Source organism: Drosophila sulfurigaster, unplaced genomic scaffold, assembly GCF_023558435.1.
Source record: "Drosophila sulfurigaster albostrigata strain 15112-1811.04 unplaced genomic scaffold, ASM2355843v2 ctg21_pilon, whole genome shotgun sequence".
In the NCBI taxonomy this organism is placed as follows: Eukaryota; Metazoa; Arthropoda; class Insecta; order Diptera; family Drosophilidae; genus Drosophila; species Drosophila sulfurigaster.
This window is the reverse complement of record NW_026909710.1, coordinates 580834-603752: the sequence shown is the minus strand read 5'-3', so window position 1 is coordinate 603752 and position 22919 is coordinate 580834. Positions and strand designations below refer to the sequence as shown.

Genomic DNA, 22919 nt, shown 5'->3' with positions numbered 1-22919 from the left:
TGTTGCAAAAGGCGAGAGCCTTTGTATACTGTACAACACTAGAAAAATTGAGACGACAGCATATGCGGTTGTCAGTGTGTCTCAGTGTAAGGTTGATAGAATGAGACCACAATAGAACCCGTATGGGTGTGAGTGTGGTAGTGCAGAGAACTGAAATCGTTCAGTTGGATTGTGAAATAGTTAGATATCAACACACGCTGAGCCTCGCTTCATTATTTTTAGCGATAATAATAAAAGATGGCTGAAATAAACCCACAGACGCAACCAACAAACGATGAAGCAATTGATGCTTCTACATATATATATCCTTATATGTATATGTATGTGTAAGTATCTATACAGTTTAAAAGAGTTCGCTAATATTTTCCGATTTGGCCGCGGTTGTTTGCTATTTCTTTTCTGTCGTATCGCGTTTTGCCTGCTTTTAACACACTCCTGTGTAAGCAATCTCTCTTCATGTTGTTATATTCTAAATAACAAGAAAGTTGCTCTTCACTAGATTCACTACACTCCATATATATATATATATATATATATATATATATATATATATATATATATATATATATATATATATATATACATACATATACATACGACATATATACATCCACATACAACACACATACATACACGTACATTTCCATACACGACACTTACACACATATACACTCCGTATATATTCCGTATATATTGATATTATATACTCAATCCAGTGTTACACACATACAATATACATATATATAATATCATATCCATCTCCGTATACGTATATAAACAGCAGCAATCACACCGAGTAATAAAGATTCATGCTGCTGTTTGTGTTTTATTTAAACAATTTTGTTTTTCCAACAGCGATTTTTTCCTTCTCGTCTGTTTTCTTGTGTCGGGTTTGCTCACTATCCAGTGACAGCCGAAGTTCCTCTCCATTTTGTGCTTGCTTTCGGCTGTCCACTTTATCGTGAGTCTTTGTTGAGAAAAGACTCTAAAGTGACTGCCGAAGCATAGTATGTCCAAGAGCCAAAAGAGCGAAAAGGATTCAAAACATTCGTTAAAGCTTCCGACCACAGCTCGTCGCCTGTCGTTTGCTTCGCCCGCTCCTTCGGGGTCTAAATCCGCCACCCCTGCCGCTCAACTCCGAGTAAAAGTCGATCGTCCGTCGCGGTCTGCTTCGGCAAAGACTCCGCCGTTGCGTACATCTTCGACTGCTCCACGTAGTCAGGCAACTACCCGTTCCGTCCAAGCTAAACTTAGCGAAACCCGTGCGATGGCTCTCAGCAACTTCGTCAGTGTCTCCGACAGACTGGTGCACTTTGAGAGTCGGGTCAGAAGGCCTGCAGCCGAAGACGACAATGTACACACGTACGAAATCCGTCGTGACCGGCTGCAAGCCCTCTGGGACAGTGTCGAAGCCGCCTATTCCACATGCGCTGATGCACTGCATCGAGACGGCGACAGTGAAGGCACACAGGCCATGGAGGCGAAATACGATCACTGCTATGCAGTGTATGAGCGGTGTCTCGCCCGTGTTAAGGGGCAAATTACCCAAGTTTCCGGGTCCAGCAGGAGTAAAGCATCCGTTCCTCCTGTATACTCCAGTGGCTGCCGGCTCCCTCCAGTCGACGTCGAAGTGTTCCGTGGGGATTACTTGCGGTGGCCGACCTTCCGTGACCTTTTCACGGCCATCTATGTCAACAATCCAAGGTTGACTCCGGTTGAAAACTTTTCATTTGAATTCGAAGACCGCAGATGAGGCCAATGAAATCGTAGCCGAATTTCCGCTGACAAACGATGGTTTCGCGTCGGCTTGGGGTGCTCTCTGCGAACGTTTTGAGAACAAGCGCTTGTTAACAACAAGCCAGTTAAAAATCCTGTTCAACCTGTCCACGGTTACCCAAGAGTCGGGAGCAGCTATCAAGGAGCTGCAGAGCACTATTCAGCGTTGCTTGACCGCTCTTGAGCATTCAGACATTTCCGTCTGTAGCCCGTTCGCAGATTGCATCCTCGTTTTCCTCTGGTGGACAAAGCATGGCAGGATATGAGCACGTTCCTCAATGAGCGCTATCTTACGCTCGAAGCGATTGAGGATGTGAAACAGACTGCCAACCCACAGAACGCGACTGCAGGACCATCCCTTCCGCAGAATTCCAAGCGGATCAACTCCTTTGAGGCCCGAGTCACTCCGAAAGGCAAATCGTGTGACGTGTGCTCAAAGGGGATCACTCTGTCCGGGTGTGTCCGCGTTTTTGCAAATGTGAGAATCACCTACATCAAACAGAAAAGTCTCTGTTTAAACTGTTTCGCAAGAGGTCACCAACTCCGAGAGTGTACGAGTGCGCACAATTGCTTTACATGCAAAGGTCGGCACAACACTTTTCTTCATCGGGGCGACAGTGCCCACAATGGTGCCTCTTCATCTTCAATATACAGTCCACTCCGAATCCAACGGCAACAAATGTGCAAAATTTCTTTGCCAATAATGCTCAGAATGTCCTTTTCGGCACGGCGGTCATCAATGTATGCCATTTGGGCACTACATACACCGCACGTGCGCTAATTGATTCCGGGTCCGAAGCGACTTTCATTTCTGAGCGTCTGTTCCAACGCATTAAGTTGCCTTTCCAGTCCGTGTTAGCCCAAGTATCCGGGCTAAATCACGCAGTTGCGGCCCAATCGCAGAAGTTATGTCACTTCAGCATTGGTTCTCCGACGAAACCGAGGCTCCATATCGAGACTTTGGCATTCGTAATTCCACAGTTGGCAGGCAAACTGCCCTCCTTCGATATGCCGCGAACTTTCCTAAGGGATCTACCAGCGATAGAGCAGATCCACACTTCTACAAGAGCGCTCAGATTGATATTCTAATTGGCGCGGATATCCTTCCGTCGGTCATCTTGAGCGGCACCCGGCCAAACATTTGTGGCTCACTCCTTGGGCAGGAAACCGTGTTTGGCTGGATTCTCATCGGCCCGTCTCCCAGAATGTGTCGACAACTGTTTCTGCGTTTTCGACAAGAGTCGCCCTCAAGCAGACGAACAGCTCGACAGCCTACTTTCCAAATTTTGGGAGGTGGAGGATATTCCAGCGAAGCTGATAAAGGAGTCAGACTTCGTTTGCGAAAAAACTTCGTCGATGGGTGTCATATGATTTAGTCTTGACAATATTAAAAAGTATGCATCACGTTCACTCCATACATCTTGTGCCAGCATTAAATTCGAATTTATTGTTAGTATCAGTCCATCTATGCAATAAACTTTGTTGGAGTATTGACATTTCATTAAATAGTATTTCCTTTCCATCATATAATTTTCCGTGTCACTATTTTGTTGAACAGCAAACCTATTTGGATTTATATCATATAAATTGTTGCTATTAAGGCAATCAAACAGCTTATAAATCCTTTCAATAAACTTGGCTGTGGAGAGTGCTACATCTTCGCAATCAATGAATGTTCCATTTTTAATTAAAGTATATGTATGTTAAATGGCTGATGCTACTGTGTGGCTAAATACCTGTGTGGCATATTTAACTTTCATTTGCTCTGATAGTTAGGCCTATGTTTTGTGCGACAATTATATTTTTGTTAATAAGTTCTTTTTAATTTGATGGCTGACAGTCCAGTGGATGTAGCAAAATAGCTTAAAAGAAATTTCCAATTGGCATAAAGGCCTCGCACCATAAAAACGCAAATCTGCTTGCATAGTTCTCCTGATTTTTCATAGCCATCGTCCACAAAACCTTACACTTCGTCATGGCGGGAATTATATTGTAGCCCTTTCCGTATTGATATCTCTGCAAACAATAATACGGCATTCATATTGTTGTCATCCATTTTTGAAAATATTTCTTTCAATGCATTTATTAAGTGGTTATTCAGACCCGGAGTCATATTTTTGATTGGCACCCATCTCAGTAACGATGATTTCGATGAGAGATTCAATTCAAGATCATCCCTCATAAAAAATACGCCTTAGCTGAATAAAAATTAATCCTTTGAGCTATTAGTCTTTCTTTATCTTGCCACTTTTTTGTATTGCTCTTTATCAACATCTTGCAGAATGTGTTTGAATTCTTTCTTGTCAAGAATTCCAAATAGATTGCTCTCATTTTTTTTTATATTTTAAATACTTCAGTTTTCTTACTTTTTCATTTCTTAATTTCATTTGTAGCAGCCTTATTTTTTCGTATACATATTATTCTTTCTTTTCTCTTTATTCAGTTTTTCAATAGTTGACCAGTTCCTATAAGGCATTTCGTTTTGCTCTTTTCTTAGGCAATTGTCGCAAAAGTTATTATCATTATTTTTGTTTTGTCTTCATATATTGGGCTCTCTGCCATTTCCACACAATCAATGCTTGTGGGCTCCGGTGGCTTATGTGCAATTTGAACAATTGAAATTGGTTCAATCTCTTCGCAAAATGAAAACATATCAGTGCTCTCTGTGAACAAACAAGTATTTAAATTTAGCTTCGGCTCATCTACTAATCGCAGAGTCGGCAAAGCCCCTGCTTTTAAATTTTTACCCCTAAATACTTCGACTCAAAATGTACGTTACATATTACCGCCCTAGCAATATTGACTCCTTCTGTAATTTACATTTCGAAACCCATTCACGACGGAGATTTTAATTTTTCGGAAAGCGGAACAAACGGACAGGAAAGTGCTCTGATCTATCCCTATAGCTTCGCTGGCATGAATCAATGTTGCAAGTCAAAAGGAAAAGTGTTTCCTGGCATCTTTTTATACCCGCTACCCATAGGGTAGAAGGGTATTATAACTTTGTGCCGGCAGGAAATGTATGTAACAGGTAGAAGGAGGCGTCTCCGACCCTATAAAGTATATATATTCTCGATCAGCGTCAACAGCCGAGACGATCTAGCTATGTCCGTCTGTCTGTCTGTCCGTCTGTCCGTCTGTGTGTCTGTCCGTCCGTCCGTATGAACACCTAGATCTCAGAGACTATAAGAGATAGAGCTATTATTTTTTTTCGACAACATTTGTTATGTTTGCACGCAGATCAAGTTTATTTCAAATATTTGCCACGCCCCCTTCCGCCCCCGCAAATCAAAAAAATCGAATAACAAACGTAATTTTAAAGCTAGAGTTACGAATTTAGGTATAAATAATGATTACTATAGTAGTTATGATCCCTGAAAATTTGGTTGCGATCAGATAAAATTTTCGAAGTTATTAAAGAAATACTTTTGTATGGGCAAAAACGCCTACTTACTGGGGGTCTTAGTTACTTTGTCTGACAATCTGGTATATTGTGCCGTCTTTGGTATATTTTGAATGCGGTACTATTTCGATATATCATATATACCATTTGGTATATTTTTAGTATTTTTGTAGTATATTTGGTATATTTTGAGAAATATACCGCAAAATATATTGCTTTTATTCAAAATGGGTAGCGGGTATCTCACAGTCGAGTACACTCGACTGTAGCTTTCTTACTTGTTTTATTACATTAGCCATTTTAATATTTTATAAGTTAAAAAATTCAAGCAATTTATCTCTCTAAAATCGACGCAAGTGTTACCACGCGCAGACAAATTAGAAAGAACAAGAAAAGTGCGGTTGAATAATGCAAAAGAAAATAGACAAAAAAAAACAACAAATTGGCGCGTGACAATCACTTTGTTTTCCATATACATGTGTACATACATATTTACATATACATATGCATGTCACACAAGCTTATGGTAAATTATTAAGAAGAAAAAAGCGCAGTCAAAATGGCGGAAAAGAAAATTTGTCAAATCAAATCAAAACATATCAAACTGTCGACAAACAAAAATAACAATTGGCGCGTGCCAATCACTTGTAGTTGCAACAACAACTCTTGCAATGTGTATACACATGCACACGGGCAAGCTACTCACGCATACAACCCACCCCACCTAAATTCTAGACAGTTTGGCATTTAGAATTATATAATATTTCTGAAATTAATAATAATTATTTTATTATCTGCTAATAATTAAAAAGTATAATTTTGTATATATTTTCCGAAAAACATTGTTTTATATTTATATATTGTAATATTTTAGTTAGTAAAATATTGAATCAAAAATTATAATAAAAATAAAAGTTTGTTTTAATAAATACATGTTTGTAAATCATGAAATAATACAATTTATACAATATAATACAATTAAATATTGTTTTTATTTTTATATTTTGTAATATTTTAGTTAGTAAAATATTGAATGAAAAGTTTAATAAAAAATGAAGAATTTATAAATATTTTCATTTTTAAAAGTTTTAATAAATACATGTTTGTAAATCATGTAATAATACAATTTATACAATATAATACAATTACAGAAAAATATTAAAAACATAATTACAATAAAATATTAATTATATATGTTTTTAATATTTATATTAAGTTTTTACCAGTTTTAATTTTAATTTATTAGACAATTTTCCAGCGAAAATTAAAATTAACACTATATTCCAAAAATGTATTTATCTTTCAAAAAGTTTGAACTTTTAATAATAATAATTGTATTATTTATATTTTCTCGAATTTTCTGAAATGTTATTGTTATCTTAAAATGTAAAAACAAAATTTTAAAGTTCAAACTTTTTTAAATAGAGTTTTAAAAAAATTTGTAAATCATCAAAAATCAATGCGCTATTAGATTTTACTTCTGTTAGTAAACTTGAAAGGAAATGAAAAAATTTAAATCGCATTAAAAAAACAAAATATACATATGTATATTCTCGATCGGGAGTTGAACCCGGACCCACAACATGTTGGGCTTGCAAACCAACAGCAGAGCCAACGCGGTCCTTCTGCAGGCGCCATTTAACTGCAAACATTTAGAATGCGAGCAATTGTTGTTGTCCTCTTCTTCGAGACTTTCGTCGCGGCAAATCAAAATTGACGTGCGCTAGCTGCTCGTCCGCGAGGTAACTGCACGTTGCAAAACTTCACATGCACATACTGATATAGGCAAGCATGTAGATACATACACGCATACATAGAAACGAAAGCAGAGAGCAACGAAATACACTCGTGCTCATCGCTCCGCATTTGATCTGCGACTGAACTCAACGCTGCGCGCTGCAGTGGTGTCATTTCCGCTTTTTCCCGTCAGATCTGGATTTTTTTGAAGCGTGATTGCGGGAAAAATACGAAAACAGCGGGCAGTGGGAATTCTGGCTTTTTGAGCAAAGTTAAGCAGCTTTTTTTTTTAGTTTAGGTTTCTTAAAATTTTAGAGATGTTTAAATTGAATTTAACGGCTGATATGTTAAAAATGTATTTCTCTCGACAAAATATCGATATTTACTTGTATCGAATAAATTCCCTCAAAAGTTCACACCTCAATTGGAGCATCTTCCATCACTAATATTGTGAAATTTGCTTGCGCTATATCAAATTAACGATGCCAAAGGAAACTTATAAGCAAAAAGTGAGAGATGTCTGACTGCAGAGCACAGAATTCAAGGAGTGGATGAGGAAGGATCCTACAGACCTGACGCGGGTGTTTTGCAGCTATTGCAAGTGCAGCATAACTGCAAAATTAAGAGACTTGCGTGCACATGCTGCTACAAAAAAACACACCAGTGCTATGGAGGGCTTTGTGCAAAAAATAAAACAAATTTTGCTAAAACACCATCAAAAACAATTGAGCAGGAGGTAGTGCTGTGCCTATTTGTTGCTCAGCATAGCGCAATAGCCCCTGTAAATCATTTGAGTGACCTTTGTCAAAAAAGTTTGATGACAGCAACACCGCGACAAAAATAAAGATCCAACGCACAAAATGCACATAAATAATTAAAAATGCATTGGCTCTCCACTTCATTATATTACTTATTTTTAAAATTGTTTCAGTTGATTTTTTTTTCACTGTAATGACATCCGTTAGAGAATTACCCATATATTTTATGTTAAGTTAAGTAGAACTGAGGGTTTATTAATGAAAAACATACAGCACATTGCGTTATAAAAACAGTTTTTTCTTAACTTTTTTCTCTGGTATTCCGCTTTTTTAGCTTTTTTTTCGTTGATCCAGCTATTTTTGCTCAGAAAAAATGACACCACTGGCGCGCTGCGTTAGAACTTCGAATTTTCGAATGAGCCGAAGAGGTTTTGATGTTCGAATCGCAGCGCTTGGCCCGACTGGGGTTGCAATAATACTGTTTTTAATGATACAACAATTTGTGTGGGCTGAAGCATCTATGTATTGTATGGTTAGTGGTAGAAGGGTATTATAACTTTGTAGCGTCAACAGCCGAGACGATCTAGCCATGTCCGTCCGTCCGTATGAAACACTGGATCTCAGAGACTATAAGAGATAAAGCTATAATTTTTTTCGACAGCATTTGTTATGTTTGCACGCAGATCAAATTTGTTTCAAATTTTACCACGCCCACCGCCCCCGCAAATCAAAACAAGCTTAATTTTAAAGCTAGAGTTGGATTTTGGTATATACAATAGTTACTATAGTAGTTATTATTCCTGAAAATTTGGTTGCGATCAGATAAAATTGTCGAAGTTATTAAAAATACTTTTGTATGGGCAAAAACGCCTACTCACTAGGGGTCTTAGTTGCTTTGGCTGACAATCTGGTATATATATAAGCCGACGGCATTTTGCTTCTCCAGTGTCGACTTACATTTATTCTAAAGCGGTCACCCCAACAACCCCAACTCTGTGTTTTATTGTAATACCCCAAAAATGTAAATAGATGTATAGAAAAGAAAACGCGTTATAGTATATTTAATATATCGTCAATATTATCTGCATCATCCACTCCTTAAATTCCGTGCTCTGCAGCCAGATATCTCTGACTTTTTGCTTGTAGGTGATAGGTTTGGCATCGTCAATTTGTTTTAGCGCAAGCGAATTTCACAATGTTAATGATGGAAGACGCTCCAATTTGGGTGCGAACTTTTGAGGAAGTTTTTATTTTTTTGTATTGCATTATTAATTTCTTAAAAGTTAAGCGTTTAGTAAATTCTCATTGGAAATAACTACAAAAATAACATTGTGTGACTCTAGGGGTCTGCTTTAATTTGATATTTTAAATTGGCGTGAACATTAAGCTTATACATATGTATATTATTATATTATTACAATATTATTAATATAGCATTAATATGAAATTATTTCGATGCAAAAAATTCAAGCTGATATCTCTTTGGAAGTATTTTTGGCCGCCTTCTCTATACAAGACCGTGCACTGTGCAATGCCGTCGAGTATCTGTGCAAAAGAAGAAGCAGCCCGGCTAACAGGAATTATTGATAAACTTGTGACGCGTTAATCCCTCGCTTCGGCCAGCTCGCGCTTCATACGCACCACGGACAAGTTTGCCATTGTTGCTTGCCTTGTTAACTCTTAACTAAGCTAGATGGATCTATGGCTTTATCTTTGGAAAATTTTTTTTATTTTTATAGCATTTTCATCATTATCTTCACCACCAATTTCGTCAATTACTTCAATTGACTCAATCTTGTATATTTTGCACTCAATGGTATATTTTGACTATAATACTATATCAATGTACCTAGAGTAGCCTTTAGTAAATTTCCAGTATTTTGCGGTTATTTTGGTACATTTAAAATGAATACCGCTATATTTTGCCTTTATTTAAATTGTGTAGCGGGGGTCTCAGAGTTGAGCACACTTGACTGTAGCTTTCTTGTTTTTTATGTTCTTTTGCATGATTAGCTTAAAAGTATGCAATATTTCGATCTCCAATTACAAATTTGTATGGCATAATTGCAGGTGTGATATGTTATCTTTTATTGGTGCCCAACTGTACCAAACTGTTGGCACTTGTCGAGAATAATTGACAAATGATAACACCGGCACGTCTGTGCCTTTTGATTTATTTTTTCATAATGATTTATTCCAAAAGTCTTAGCATGATCTTAGCCTAAGTAAGAAAAAGCACGCGGCGAAGCCGGCAGCGAAGCGGCTGCATATCTATTTATTACTCTTTACATTACCTATGCTAAGAATATGCGACAAAGCATATTAGCGAGTGAGCGAGAGTCTTGTGTGCATATACATATGCATGCACTCGAGTCGGAATGTAACTGTAACGAAAGCTTCGCTGCTTAACTGTTCATATTCGTTACTCTCTCAATATATTCATACATATTACAGCTTATCATAAGTAACTGTCATTTAGTATACATATATATTTATATCTATATGTATATATGGAGGAGTGTGTGATATGCACACCGGTTGACATACAGCGATATTTTGGTTACAGTGCCACCTCGCTATATGTGCATACCACACAGGTTTGTTTACATAAATTAACAAGTAAGAAAGCTACAGTCGAGTGTGCTCGACTGTGAGATACCGCTACCCATTTTGAATAAAAGCAATATATTTTGCGGTGCAACCTCGCTATATGTGCATACCACATCTCCCTCCTTTTGAAAAATAACGTATATATAATAATATGAAGTTATTTTTTAATGTATGTAATATGGAGTATATTAATTATTAATAGATATATATATATATATATATTTTTTTGTGTAGTAATAAACGTTATTAACAGGTATTTAAATTTAGAGTAAATGAATTGATTTTAAGTAAGAAAAGAAAATTATATATTATTATTATTATTATTTTTTTTAACTTTGTTTTAATTTGTAATTGTGTTAATTTTTGAATAATTTTAGTCTATTCTTATTAACTGTTTGTGGCTTCTTTTTTCCCACATCTACTACTATATTGTTTCTATCTTCTATTTTTATTACTTTGTAATGTCCTAAGTATTGGTTGTCTAATTTAAGACCCGTATAATTTTAAGTAACACTAGATTTCCTACTTCTAACTTTAAGTCATTTACTTTTTTATCATATTCTAATTTTCGTTTTTGTTTTCTTTTTCTATCATTAATTTTGCTCTTTTATGTGCTACTTGTAATCTAAACTTAAATTCTTTTGCATAGTCATCTATGTTATATATTGGATCTATTTTTGTAAGTTATTAAATTCTAGGAATTGTCTCGGTAATCTACCATAAACAAGTTCAAATGGACAGTATTCATGTACGGTTGATGGAGTAGTATTGAAACAATATGTGAAATAATTTATCCATATGTATCAATCATCTTTGTCGATCGATATGTATGAACGAATATATTCGTTAAATGTTCGATGACTTCTTTCTACTGTTCCTAAGGTCTGGTGATAATGTGCAGTTGAAACTATATTACTGATTTTCATATATTTGCACAGGTCTTGTATAAGTGAATTTCTGTACTCAGTACCCATGTCTGTTATGAACGTCTTCATAGGACCGTACTTTAGTACAAAAGATTCAAAAATCGCTTTGGCTACTGTTTTTGCGCTTTTATCTGCTACTGGAATTGTAACTAGATATTTTGTAAGGTCGCATATTATAGTTATCGCATACTCAATACCATGTTCTGTTCGTGGTAATGGTTCAATTGTATCGATTAAAACAGTGTCGAAAGCTGTATTTGGGGTGTTTGTTATGATCATAGGGGCTTTTGTATGTGTTGTAGTTTTAGCTTTTTGGAAGTCTACGGTTTACAGTTTACATAATTTTTAATGGTTTGAAGCATTTTTGGCCAATAGTATGATTCCTTTATTTTTGACAGGGTACGCGTAATCCCTGTATGGCCTCCTTCTATTGGATCGTTATGATATCTTAACAGGATTGCATTAATTTGACTTTTGTCATTTTTGTCTATGTGTGTCAGTTTTTGTAATAGCGCTATTTTTATATTTATTAATTCTTTATTGCCCTTATTTTTAAATTCATTTAAAGTGACAGATTCGAAAATTTGTTCACTTGGTGACATCTGTAAGTTAATGATTTTGTGTATCCCGGCTTCTGAAATAAGCCTTTGAAAAAATGATCTAAATCGAATTTTTCATTAGAATATAAATCTTTAATTGTGAAATTATTTGTTTTCCCTTTTTAAATATACATTTAAAATTGTTCATTTTAATTTCACGAATTTCTTTACGTCGTTATTGCTAACAACTTCATAGACATTGGGCTCATATATATTTTCATGCATTTTAATTTTTTCATCTGCGCAGATGTTTTCCTGTATTTTTCATCAGGAAGGATGCCATGGTCTGTACATTTATGGCCCAGAAATGTTACTTCGTGTAAAAAGAATGAACATTTCTCCGGGTTTAACTTAAGGTTGTGTTTTCTACAAAGTTCAAAAATATTTGTAAGATTTTTTAACATATGTTGTTTGGAACAACCTATAACAACTAAGTCATCCATGTACAGAAATGCTCATGAATGAATTTGGTGCTACTTTTAGACCATATGGTAATCGCGTGAAGCGATATGAGCCATTGCTCGTAGAAAATGATGTTAGGTTCCTGGATTTATCTTCAAGTTCTATTTGATGAAATCCTGACATGAGATCGAGACATGAAAAATATTTAGCTCGACCTAATTGATCTAATATTTCTTCTATTCTTGGTAGTGGATATTTGTCTGCCAGAAGTTTTTATTAATTTGTCGATAATCAACTACTAAACGCCATCTTTTTCTTTTGAATTTGGAAGTGATTTCTTGGGAACCAAGAGAAGTGGGCTGTTATATTCTGATATAGATGGTTCGACTATACCGTCTTTTATCAGTTTTTCGACCTGTCAGTTTATTTCAGGTTTTTCTGTCTCTGCATTTCTATAGTTTTTAATATATACTGGAGTTTTATCAGCTAATCTTAATTTTTGTTTATAAAATTATTGCTTGAAATAGCTTTTTTTCTAGACCAAATATGTCACTATAATTGGTACATAACTCTGTGAGTTCTTCTTTAACATGTTCAGGGAATTGTAATTTATTTAGTACTTCTTTTGTTCTATTAATTTTATTACCATTTATTGATTTAATTTCGTAGTCGTCTATTGATTCGAATATAATATTTGGATTTTTAATATTTATATACTTATCTGTTGTATTTAAAATGCGAACTATTACCTTTCACGATACTGTTAGATATTAATACACCGGGATGAATTTCCTGGTTTGGAATTAATACAGTATCTAGTATCTTTATCAGTCCGAAGTGTAACTTTTCTCATTACTTCTGACCTTGCTGGTAATAACATTGAATTATCAATATCATTTTGCAATAGCGGTACATGTATTTGGTAATCTAACGTTCTTGGTTTTAATATTAGTTCATCGTTTTGATAATCTAATGTGCAATTGAATTTTTATAAAATCGAGTCCCAGAATTCCGTCACAAGGTACGGGAAATTCGTTTTGAACTATTTGGAAGTTGTGACTGATTATGAAATAATCAAAGAGAAGATCTATTGTAGCTAATCCTATTGATTGTACAATTCCCTGACCAATTCCTGATATATTGGTTTTAAATTTTCATTTATTTCTGAGCTTAAGTTGTTATCTTTTAGAATTGATATATTTGCTCCAGTATCGACTAATAAAGTTAGTATTTTGTTATTTTTCTGATTATGTATTCTTATTACGTTGCTGAGATTTAGATTTATATTAAATATTTTTAAGATTGGTTGCTCAAGGGGCTTGAGAGTTTTCCGAGCTACCTTGTGTAACTCGTACTTGATTGTTATTATTGTGTCTTCCATTACCTCTATTTGAGCCGCCTCTAGAGTTATTAGAGTTATAATTACTACTGCCACCATTGTTGTAATACCTTTGGTCGCCTCTGTTGTAGTTACGGCCTCTGAAATTTCCGCCACCACGGTTTCCACCGCGTTGAGCGTAATTTTGGTAATACATGATGGAGTGTTTTTCTTCCGATATTTCATTTGACGTTTCTATGAATGCTGATATTGCGTCATCCATGTTGTCGAATGTATGAGCACGCAAAACTGCTTTTACTTCGTTGTGAATGCAATTTTTCTTCATTGCTGTCACCGTATGTTTGGTACTAAGCATTCTAGCTTGTTCCATGCTGAATTCTTGTTCAATATATGCTCCTTCTAGAGCTTTAGCTAGCTTTTCTACCTCTTGGGTATAGACATTAGCTGTTTTGTTATTCTGCGTAAGATTCAATAACCTTGCAGATAGATTGTTAATAGACTCACCTTTAACATTATCTTTAAGTCGTTTGATGATTTGGTCTATTGTATTTTCGGTCCCTATTAAGTTTCTTGCTGTTCCTTTTAACTTTGTTTTATTAATGATACAGCTAAAAGTTCATGTGCGCCTTGAATTTCTTTTTATTATTTCTAATGCATCTATAAAACTACGTAAGTTTTCAGCTTTTCCGTTGAACTCAGGTATAAGCCTAGATGCAGTATTTAGAAATTCAATATTTGTCTGCGCCATGATTGCTGGTTTCTGTTCTATTACTGAATTTGATTCTGATTCTGACCAGTATTCTTCTTCGTCTTCTTCTACTACTGGTAAATTTATTACCGCAGGTATGGTAAGATCGTGCAGATCTTTCTCTTTAATTTCCTGTTCAGTATTTTCTAAATTATCGTCTTCTACTGGGTTTAAATCGTCCTGGTCTATTAGTTCTAGTTCTTCACTAGTTCTAACAAACAAAGTGGTATTTAATATAGTCGGTATCGATATATCTAAGTTATACCTCCTTTGAATTGATATTAAATTTGATCGAAACTTGATCAACAGTTTAGATACCAATGACCAGTGTGCTTGATTTAATTTTCCCTGTTGTTATGTATTAGTATTCGTGCTTCATTAAAGCAATCCACTAATATCTTAGCATGCTTGTTAACTGTATCAGCTAAAATATTTCTATTCTGAGATAAGCATTTGTATGACTTATCAAATTTTATTCTGATACTCTGTAGGTTGGCTCTTATGTTGCCATTCCATATTAAGTAATAAGACGTATAATAATCCAACTCATGCTCAACAACTCTCAACTTTCAGAATTACTATTATTATTCAAAAATTAGTAATTAATATTTTTATTGTATTTATTTATTAATAATTCTTATTTATTAATCATTCATTTACTCTTTGTTCCTATTTTTTCATATTTATTTTTTTCATATTTTCATATTTTTTTTAAATTGTATCTAAATTATTTGCCTGGCTCATATATTTTTTTATTTAGATTGCAACGATTATTATTAAAAGAATTCTATATGTAAATGCCAAGTCAATCGTACTTGACTCAGTGAAGTACAGTTGTGTAAGTATTTGCTTATTGCATTTGTTTCAATGCTCATAAAAAAATTATGTTTTACAATTGTTTTTCCTGCCTAATATTTCGCTTTGTTGGGCCATACTTCTTGCCGGTCGACTCAATTGTCGTCGGGCATTACAAAATGTACTTAGTATTTACTTTAAATATAATTTAAATATAATTTGCTGCAGTCCTGCACCTTGGTGTGCTGCCAGCATCTACGCTCTAAGTAGCGCTGTCGGTCTCTATGGTCAACTTGACGCGTTGACGGTGCCGGCGCTGGTTGCGCAGGCTCTCCTTGGCCCGGGGAGGGCGGTGCCGGTGATGGTTCACCGATGTTTTTTTTCTCTATTGATGGCCGAGGCAGGTGCCTAGGCAATGCGGGCTTCCCAGTGGTCCCTCACAGTCCGCAGGGCATCTTGGAGTAGGCTTCGGTAATTGCTTCGGTGAAGGACGGTGTGTGTTAGTGATGTTTTTCTGCATAGTTGTGGTACAGGCTTGGTTTTTGACTTTAAGAATTCCTCAAGCGCCCGTAGCTCAGCGGTGAGAACATTTGCCTTTGCCCACGTGGGAGGGTTTTTGGACTTATACAAAATCTGAACAAGTTCAGAAATTCGTTTTCTAGTTCTCTCCTTTAAACCGCTCCTTCGGGTTTTTCGCTTCTGAATTCCGTCCATACCCTGTACTCACTCAGAAATTTTGCCGTCTTCCCAATGCTCTTCTCTTTCGATTTTTTTTTTGTTGCAGATTTCAATGCCAATCCAGAGACGATGATTTGAGTCTTCGCTGATAATTTCAATCTTCTGCTTGGTCGTCGTCCAGTCCTCCAGGACTATGTCACGGTCGCCATGTGATATGTTATCTTTTATTGGTGCCCAACTGTACCAAACTGTTGGCACGTGTCGAGAATAATTGACAAATGATAACACCGGCACGTCTGTGCCTTTTGATTTACTTTTCATAATGATTTATTCCAAAAGTCTTAGCATGATCTTAGCCTAAGTACATTGTAAGAAAAAGCACGCGGCGAAGCCGGCAGCGAAGCGGCTGCATATCTATTTATTACTCTTTACATTACATATGCTAAGAATATGCGACAAAGCATATTAGCGAGAGTGAGCGAGAGTCTTGTGTGCATATACATATGCATGCACTCGAGTCGGAATGTAACTGTAACGAAAGCTTCGCTGCTTAACTGTTCATATTCGTTACTCTCTCAATATATTCATACATATTACAGCTTATCATAAGTAACTGTCATTTAGTATACATATATATTTATATCTATATGTATATATGGAGGAGTGTGTGATATGCACACCGGTTGACATACAGCGATATTTTGGTTACAGTGCCACCTCGCTATATGTGCATACCACACAGGTTTGTTTACATAAATTAACAAGTAAGAAAGCTACAGTCGAGTGTGCTCGACTGTGAGATACCACTACCCATTTTGAATAAAAGCAATATATTTTGCGGTGCAACCTCGCTATATGTGCATACCACATCTCCCTCCTTTTGAAAAATAACGTATATATGTAATATGAAGTTATTTTTAATGTATGTAATATGGAGTATATTAATTATTAATAGATATATATATATATTTTTTTTTGTGTAGTAATAAACGTTATTAACAGGTATTTAAATTTAGAGTAAATGAATTGATTTTAAGTAAGAAAAGAAAATTATATATTATTATTATTATTTTTTTTTTTAACTTTGTTTTAATTTGTAATTGTGTTAATTTTTGAATAATTTTAGTCTATTCTTATTAACTGTTTGTGGCTTCTTTTTTCCCACATCTACTACTATATTGTTTCTATCTTCTATTTTTATTACTTTGTAATGTCCTAAGTATTGGTTGTCTAATTTATGACCCGTATAATTTTTAAGTAACACTAGATTTCCTACTTCTAACTTTAAGTCATTTACTTTTTATCATATTCTAATTTTCGTTTTTGTTTTTCTTTTTCTATCATTAATTTTGCTCTTTTATGTGCTACTTGTAATCTAAACTTAAATTCTTTTGCATAGTCATCTATGTTATATATTGGATCTATTTTTTGTAAGTTATTAAATTCTAGGAATTGTCTCGGTAATCTACCATAAACAAGTTCAAATGGACAGTATTCATGTACGGTTGATGGAGTAGTATTGAAACAATATGTGAAATAATTTATCCATATGTATCAATCATCTTTGTCGATCGATATGTATGAACGAATATATTCGTTAAATGTTCGATGACTTCTTTCTACTGTTCCTAAGGTCTGGTGATAATGTGCAGTTGAAACTATATTACTGATTTTCATATATTTGCACAGGTCTTGTATAAGTGAATTTCTGTACTCAGTACCCATGTTTGTTATGAACGTCTTCATAGGACCGTACTTTAGTACAAAAGATTCAAAATCGCTTTGGCTACTGTTTTTGCGCTTTTATCTGCTACTGGAATTGTAACTAGATATTTTGTAAGGTCGCATATTATAGTTATCGCATACTCAATACCATGTTCTGTTCGTGGTAATGGTTCAATTGTATCGATTAAAACAGTGTCGAAAGCTGTATTTGGGGTGTTTGTTATGATCATAGGGGCTTTTGTATGTGTTGTAGTTTTAGCTTTTGGAAGTCTACGGTTTACAGTTTACATAATTTTTAATGGTTTGAAGCATTTTTGGCCAATAGTATGATTCCTTTATTTTTGACAGGGTACGCGTAATCCCTGTATGGCCTCCTTCTATTGGATCGTTATGATATCTTAACAGGATTGCATTAATTTGACTTTTGTCATTTTTGTCTATGTGTGTCAGTTTTTGTAATAGCGCTATTTTTATATTTATTAATTCTTTATTGCCCTTATTTTTAAATTCATTTAAAGTGACAGATTCGAAAATTTGTTCACTTGGTGACATCTGTAAGTTAATGATTTTGTGTATCCCGGCTTCTGAAATAAGCCTTTGAAAAAATGATCTAAATCGAATTTTTCATTAGAATATAAATCTTTAATTGTGAAATTATTTGTTTTCCTTTTTAAATATACATTTAAAATTGTTCATTTTAGTTTCACGAATTTCTTTACGTCGTTATTGCTAACAACTTCATAGACATTGGGCTCATATATATTTTCATGCATTTTAATTTTTTCATCTGCGCAGATGTTTTCCTGTATTTTTCATCAGGAAGGATGCCATGGTCTGTACATTTATGGCTCAGAAATGTTACTTCGTGTAAAAGAATGAACATTTCTCCGGGTTTAACTTAAGGTTGTGTTTTCTACAAAGTTCAAAAATATTTGTAAGATTTTTAACATATGTTGTTTGGAACAACCTATAACAACTAAGTCATCCATGTACAGAAATGCTCATGAATGAATTTGGTGCTACTTTTAGACCATATGGTAATCGCGTGAAGCGATATGAGCCATTGCTCGTAGAAAATGATGTTAGGTTCCTGGATTTATCTTCAAGTTCTATTTGATGAAATCCTGACATGAGATCGAGACATGAAAAATATTTAGCTCGACCTAATTGATCTAATATTTCTTCTATTCTTGGTAGTGGATATTTGTCTGCCAGAAGTTTTTATTAATTTGTCGATAATCAACTACTAAACGCCATCTTTTTCTTTTGAATTTGGAAGTGATTTCTTGGGAACCAAGAGAAGTGGGCTGTTATATTCTGATATAGATGGTTCGACTATACCGTCTTTTATCAGTTTTTCGACCTGTCAGTTTATTTCAGGTTTTTCTGTCTCTGCATTTCTATAGTTTTTAATATATACTGGAGTTTTATCAGCTAATCTTAATTTTTGTTTATAAAAATTATTGCTTGAAATAGCTTTTTCTAGACCAAATATGTCACTATAATTGGTACATAACTCTGTGAGTTCTTCTTTAACATGTTCAGGGAATTGTAATTTATTTAGTACTTCTTTTGTTCTATTAATTTTATTACCATTTATTGATTTAATTTCGTAGTCGTCTATTGATTCGAATATAATATTTGGATTTTTAATATTTATATACTTATCTGTTGTATTTAAAATGCGAACTATTACCTTTCACGATACTGTTAGATATTAATACACCGGGATGAATTTCCTGGTTTGGTATTAATACAGTATCTAGTATCTTTATCAGTCCGAAGTGTAACTTTTCTCATTACTTCTGACCTTGCTGGTAATAACATTGAATTATCAATATCATTTTGCAATAGCGGTACATGTATTTGGTAATCTAACGTTCTTGGTTTTAATATTAGTTCATCGTTTTGATAATCTAATGTGCAATTGAATTTTTTATAAAATCGAGTCCCAGAATTCCGTCACAAGGTACGGGAAATTCGTTTTGAACTATTTGGAAGTTGTGACTGATTATGAAATAATCAAAGAGAAGATCTATTGTAGCTAATCCTATTGATTGTACAATTCCTGACCAATTCCTGATATATTGGTTTTAAATTTTCATTTATTTCTGAGCTTAAGTTGTTATCTTTTAGAATTGATATATTTGCTCCAGTATCGACTAATAAAGTTAGTATTTTGTTATTTTTCTGATTATGTATTCTTATTACGCTGCTGAGATTTAGATTTATATTAAATATTTTTAAGATTGGTTGCTCAAGGGGGCTTGAGAGTTTTCCGAGCTACCTTGTGTAACTCGTACTTGATTGTTATTATTGTGTCTTCCATTACCTCTATTTGAGCCGCCTCTAGAGTTATTAGAGTTATAATTACTACTGCCACCATTGTTGTAATACCTTTGGTCGCCTCTGTTGTAGTTACGGCCTCTGAAATTTCCGCCACCACGGTTTCCACCGCGTTGAGCGTAATTTTGGTAATACATGATGGAGTGTTTTTCTTCCGATATTTCATTTGACGTTTCTATGAATGCTGATATTGCGTCATCCATGTTGTCGAATGTATGAGCACGCAAAACTGCTTTTACTTCGTTGTGAATGCAATTTTTCTTCATTGCTGTCACCGTATGTTTGGTACTAAGCATTCTAGCTTGTTCCATGCTGAATTCTTGTTCAATATATGCTCCTTCTAGAGCTTTAGCTAGCTTTTCTACCTCTTGGGTATAGACATTAGCTGTTTTGTTATTCTGCGTAAGATTCAATAACCTTGCAGATAGATTGTTAATAGACTCACCTTTAACATTATCTTTAAGTCGTTTGATGATTTGGTCTATTGTATTTTCGGTCCTATTAAGTTTCTTGCTGTTCCTTTTAACTTTGTTTTATTAATGATACAGCTAAAAGTTCATGTGCGCCTTGAATTTCTTTTATTATTTCTAATGCATCTATAAAACTACGTAAGTTTTCAGCTTTTCCGTTGAACTCAGGTATAATAGATGCAGTATTATGAATTCAATATTTGTCTGCGCCATGATTCTTGGTTTCTGTTCTATTCTTGAATTTGATTCTGATGCTGACCAGAATTCTTCTGCTACTTCTGGTAAATTTATTACCGCAGGTATGGTAAGATCGTGCAGATCTTTCTCTTTAATTTCCTGTTCGATATTTTCTAAGTTATCGTCTTCTGCTGGGTTAAACTCGTCTTGGTCTATTAGTTCTAGTTCTTCACTAGTTCTAACAAACAAAGGGGTATTTAATATAGTCGGTATTGATATATCTAAACTATACCTTCTTTGTATTGATACTAAATTTGATCGAAACTTGATCAATAGTTTAGATACCAATGACCAGTGAGCTTGATTTAATTTTCCCTGTTGTTGTGAATTAGTATCCGTGCTTCATTAAAGCATTCTACTAATATCTTAGCATGTTTATTAATTGTATCGGTTAGAATATTTTTATTCTGAGATAAGCATTTGTATGACTTATCAAATTTTATCCTGATACTCTGCAAAGTGGCACTTATTTGTTGCCATTCCATATTAAGTATTTAGATGCATAACAATCCATCTCATGCTTTTAACAACTCTCAACTGTCAGAATCACTAAAAACTATTCAAAAATCATTATATATATTGTTTTTTTTTGTATTGTATTTATTTATTAGTCATTTTTATTTATTAATCATTCATTTATTCTATGCTGCTTCCGTATTTAATGTTACTCTGGTTACAGTGTAACTTAGATATATGTGCATACCACATCTCCCTCCTTTTGAAAAATAAATATATATGTAATATGAAGTTATTTTTAATGTATGTAATATGGAGTGTATATCGTGTAAAGTGTGTTTTGTTCTTATATTTATTGATTATTAATGTATATATATATTTTTTTGTGTATAATAAACGTTATTAACAAGTATTTAAATTAAGAGTAAATGAATTGATTTCATTTTGCTTTGATTTGTGAAATGTATTAATTTTTGAATAACTTTAGTCTATTCTTATTAACTGTTTGTGGTTTCTTTTTTCCTACATCTACTACTATATTGTTTCTATCTTCTATTTTTATTACTTTATAAGGTCCTAAGTATTGATTGTCTAATTTATGACCTGTATCATTTTTAAGTAACACTAGATTTCCTACTTCTAGCTTTAAGTCATTTACTTTTTGTCATACTCTAATTTTCGTTTTTGTTTTTCTTTTTCTATCATTAGTTTTGCTCTTTTATATGCTACTTGTAATCTAAACTTAAATTCTTTTGCATAGTCGTCTATGTTATATATTGGATCTATTTTTGTAAGTTATTAAATTCTATGAATTGTCTTGGTAATCTACCATAAACAAGTTCAAATGGACAGTAGTCATGTACTGTTGATGGAGTAGTATTGAAACAATATGTGAAATAATTTATCCATATGTCCCAATCATCTTTGTCGATCGATATGTAAGAACGGATATATTCGTTGAATGTTCGATGACTTCTTTCTAATGTTCCTAAAGTCTGGTGATGATGTGCAGTTGAAACTATATTACTGATTTTCATATAATTGCAAAGGTCTTGTATAAGTGAATTTTTGTACTCAGTACCCATGTCTGTTATGAACGTCTTCATAGGACCGTACTTTTAGTACAAATGATACAAAAATCGCTTTGGCTACTGCGCTTTTATCTACTACTGGAATTGTAACTAGATATTTTGTAAGGTCGCATATAATAGTTATTGCATATTCATTACCATGTTCTGTTCGTGGTAAAGGTCCAATTGTATCAATTAAAACAGTGTCAAATGCTGTGTTTGGGGTATTTGTTATGATCATAGGGGCTTTTGTATGTGTTGTAGTTTTCGCTTTTGGCAGTCTACACACGTTTTTACATAATTTTTAATGGTTTGAACCATTTTGGGCCCATAGTACGATTTCTTTATTTTGGACAGGGTACGCGTAATCCCTGTATGGCCTCCTTCTATTGGATCGTTATGATATCTTAACAGGATTGCATTAATTTGACTTTTGTCATTTTTGTCTATGTGTGTCACTTTTTGTAATAGCGCTATTTTTATATTTATTAATTCTTTATTGCCCTTATTATACCCGCTACCCATAGAATAGAAGGGTATTATAACTTTGTGCCGGCAGGAAATGTATGTAACAGGTAGAAGGAGGCATCTCCGACCCTATAAAGTATATATGTATATTCTTAATCAGCATCAATAGCCGAGACGATCTAGTCATGTCCGTCTGTCCGTATGAAACACTGGATCTCAGAGACTATAAGAGATAGAGCTATAATTTTTTTCGACAGCATTTGTTATGTTTGCACGCAGATCAAGTTTGTTTCAAATTTTTGTCACGCCCACTTCCGCCCCTGCAAATCAAAAAATCGAATAACAAGCGTAACTTTAGAGCTAGAGCTGCGAATTT

At 34.4% G+C, this 22919-nt stretch overlaps 1 protein-coding gene and 1 long non-coding RNA gene across 2 annotated transcripts; both read right to left on the bottom strand.

Annotated features, from left to right (window-relative positions):
• Positions 1-13035: 13035 nt before the first annotated feature.
• Positions 13036-20480, bottom strand: LOC133849893 (N66 matrix protein-like). The gene is made up of 2 exons (XM_062285928.1): positions 19829-20480; positions 13036-13610 (listed from the first exon to the last, which is right to left on the bottom strand). Exons 1-2 carry the CDS (start codon positions 20151-20153, stop codon positions 13522-13524), a joined length of 414 nt encoding a protein of 137 aa, XP_062141912.1. The 5' UTR covers positions 20154-20480; the 3' UTR covers positions 13036-13521.
• On the bottom strand, positions 15850-17754 carry LOC133849894 (uncharacterized). The gene is made up of 2 exons (XR_009895496.1): positions 16619-17754; positions 15850-16488 (listed from the first exon to the last, which is right to left on the bottom strand). It is a non-coding gene; the product is annotated as an uncharacterized LOC133849894 (long non-coding RNA).
• Positions 20481-22919: the final 2439 nt, after the last annotated feature.

Bases quoted from the DNA above. Each gene is read 5' to 3' on its own strand.
- LOC133849893 (XM_062285928.1), bottom strand. From the start codon at position 20,153: ATGGAACAAGCTAGAATGCTTAGTACCAAACATACGGTGACAGCAATG. The intron at 13,611-19,828 runs GTAATGGAAGAC...ATAACTCTAGAG, and splicing joins TAGAGGCGGCTCAAATAGAG to GCGGCTCAAATAGAGGTAAT.